Below are 3374 nucleotides of genomic sequence, written 5' to 3'. Positions count from 1 at the left end.
TTCCTCTTGTCTGATCTCTTCACTTTAAAATAGACATAAGGCTCAGAGACTTAAAGTAGGTTATGTAGAAAGAGAACATACTGGACTAGAGCCTGACCCTCTGTCCAATGTGCTGTTCCCTCCACTGTCAAAATGCATAGACTTATTTATGCATCCACTCATTCATTCAACAAATATTTACTTAGTGTTTACTATGTGACAGGAACTGCAAGTATGAGAATACATATCAAGAATAATACTCAATCATTTGAATTTATTCTATACAACAGAAATCTCAAACTCAATAGTCTTGAGGGCGAGGCAAATAAAAGTGGGCTGGATGGCTATAAAACAACAGGAAACGGAGGTGTCCGTGACAAACTGGAAAGTGCATGCCCCCACTAAAGACATTCATTGGTTGTGGTTTTGGCTTTTTAACTTAAACACTGTGCTGGCCAAATAAAAAATCAGAAAACATGATTGGATTTAGCTTTTGGTACCAGTTTTTAACCCTTAACTAAAGGCTATAGCCTTGATTTTGCTACCAGTGCCTAGAAATCTTAGCTAACTCTAGTTCCTTAACATGAACTATACATATATGTAATTTAAGGATATTTCTAAATACTTAAGTATAAATTCAGTTATTCATGAGCACAAATGGCTTCAAAGCAGACTGTTTTATTTAAACAAATGGCAAATGAATCCATTTTTCTAGATGTTTTAACTGAGTACAGATAGGTTATGTTTTCCACTTTTTTCCCAGCAAGGATTTGAAAGATGCCATAGACGTTCTAACAGAAGAAAAAAGACACAGGATTTCCACAGCAGACAAACTGGAAGACTGTATGGATTTTGCCACTGAGTTGATTTTTGCCGAGGTACTGACGTGGACTAACCATAATTTCCACACAACATAAGTTTATGATAGATGTGTAAAGATTTCCTCTTAGAATTGTTGCACGTTTCTGCCTTTAAGTATTTGCTTCAGTACTCTATAATGCTCATCTCAAATTGCTCACTCCTTAGGCATTCTGGTAAGACTGGCCTTTAAGATTGAAGCTACTCTGTATCTGCACAATACAAAATATGAAAATGGGAGAGTCCAAAGACACTATATACATGAATAATTGGTAATTGTTCAGTTTTCAGCTGAAGTTTATGAAAACTGTTCATAGTTAAGTACAGAGACGTGTAATTTCTATGATTTCATTTTGGTGAGGTTGTTAATCCTCAAGTGTCTCCTCCCCTTTTTTTGTGAAATTTTGATTTACTTTTTCAATTTTTCTTTCCTCTTTCAATTATTCAGAAACGTGGTGACCTGACAAGAGAGAACGTGAACCAGTGCATTTTGGAAATGCTGATCGCAGCACCAGACACCATGTCTGTGTCTGTGTTCTTCACGCTATTTCTCATTGCAGAGCACCCTAAGGTTGAAGAGGCAATAATGAAGGAAATCCAGACTGTTGTTGGTAAGAATTTATCAAATAAACAAGAGAGTCTAGAAAAAAATTCATTCTGAATATCAGCTTCTTATATTCTAAGAATCTGATATCAATCAAAATCTTTATTATAATCCACCCAGAGAACAATAAAACAAGTTATTTTGTAACACTTTCATTATGCCAGATATGTTAAAAATATGGTTCTTTTGTGTTTTATTTAATTATAAAAATAATACATGCTCACTGAAAAAAAATTCAAACAATAGAGAGATGTGTAAAGTAGAAAGTGACACCAAATTCCTTCCACTCTCCTCCCTAGCCTCATTCCCATTCTGCAGGGGAAACCACTGTTAGCAGTTTGCATGTATTCTTCAATGTCTTTTTTTTATGTGCACATAAACACATATATATGGTTGTATTTGTCTGTGTTAACAACAAACTTGGGATTGTGTATAACGTTTTGCCAACCTCATCAGGAACAAAAGGCATTTGTCGGTTCACCCAAGGGAATGGTTATCATTTATAGAAGTGTTTCCAGGTTTCAAGCAGCCCATTCACAAATGAACTTCGAGTTAGTGGCAGAAGGAAGAGGAGAGGTTGATGGCCAAGGCAGGGGAGTGATAAGCTTCCCTCAGGCCCCGAACCAGGATGCTGGCCTCTTCTTCTACTGACCCTCTCTGTCTCCTCTGCAGCGAGCCCCCAGGTTCCTGCACAGCATTTCCCAACACTACCTCTTCCTTTCTTTGCCTCTGCCCTAGCATCATTCTGCCCATTGCTCCTGACATCACCACCCTTCCATGGAAATGCTGCCATATTCAGAAGAAGTCAGAATTGCTTTCTTAGAGAAAACAGAATTCCTTATTTGGAATGTCCTTCACATGGGTAATCTTTTTAGGGACACATTTCTGACATATTTGATGAAGTATCAGTAATGATGTTGACTTTTCTCTTTTGACTTTACACAATCCCTGTGAAACAAGTTATTCAGTTGTGGAAAAGCACTATCTTTTCAAAACCATTTGAGTGCTGCTTGAAATAGTTGACAATAAGGGGAAATTTCATAGAAGAGTTAAATACGTGAAAGAAGAGACCTATAGATATGTACCTATAGGTGGGAAATTGCCTGGCAAGGTAGATAGCAAGGAGCTTGGAATGATATTCAGGCTCCAAATTCCAGAATGTTCCCTTGAGTGCCTGCATCAGGTTATAGGTACTGTGCCAGCTTGCAGGGGCACAGTGGTGAACAAGCCAGTGCCATTGCTGTACTCATGGGGCTCACGGGCTGGTAGGAGAAGTAGAACTCAACAAGCAAGCTCAGTGGACTAAAGAGAGGGCCATAGAATGATGGAGTTAGGGAACAAGGGGGGAATTTCTCTTGAGACCATCAGCCTTTAATACAATTTCCTTAGAGGTGAAAAGTGTTTGTGCCCCATGATGTCCCCCTGACACTTCAACAGACTTCTGCAAAGATGAAAAAGCAACAGAACCGTCTGCACATGTGTCCGTCCTCCCTCTAGATACACACAGTGATGACTTTCCAGGGAAGACCTTTGGTTACCTTCTCCGTCATCTTCCCTTCTACTTCCTTACCCCACATAAACACACCCTATTAGACCCTTGAGTATACAAAGAGCAGTATGTGAGGGGCAGGGCTGTTAGAGTTCCTAACCAAGCGAGACCTTTCCTGAATGTGCAGTTGTACAGGAGACAGGGCTGCCTCGGGATCCTGGGCTGTTTTGATTCTGCAAAAGTGTTATCTCTTTTGAGGGTACTCTGAAGCTTTGCCAATTCTGGGAGTCATCCAAGCCTCTCTAACCAATGTCAGGCCAATCTGAGACAGTGGGGGTGTCCTTCAACCCCTAGCACACTGAAGGCTGATCTGAAGCACCTATATTGTTGTGGGGAGAGAGGGGCTTCTTACCACTCTACTGCAACAGGTTGTTCTTGATGAGA

At 39.8% G+C, this 3374-nt stretch overlaps 1 protein-coding gene across 1 annotated transcript in view; it reads left to right on the top strand.

Moving 5' to 3' along the window:
- Positions 1-3374, top strand: part of CYP19A1 (cytochrome P450 family 19 subfamily A member 1) — a 35806-nt gene that overhangs the window by 30136 nt on the left and 2296 nt on the right. Inside the window, exons 6-7 of the mRNA XM_019664247.1 lie at positions 743-857; positions 1286-1456. Coding sequence (XP_019519792.1) covers positions 743-857; positions 1286-1456 — 286 coding nt within the window. The remainder of the gene's footprint in view (positions 1-742; positions 858-1285; positions 1457-3374) is intronic.

This window comes from Hipposideros armiger, unplaced genomic scaffold (assembly GCF_001890085.2).
Source record: "Hipposideros armiger isolate ML-2016 unplaced genomic scaffold, ASM189008v1 scaffold_12, whole genome shotgun sequence".
In the NCBI taxonomy this organism is placed as follows: Eukaryota; Metazoa; Chordata; class Mammalia; order Chiroptera; family Hipposideridae; genus Hipposideros; species Hipposideros armiger.
The sequence above is the reverse complement of the archived record's forward strand: the minus strand, read 5'-3'. Positions and strand labels throughout refer to the sequence as shown.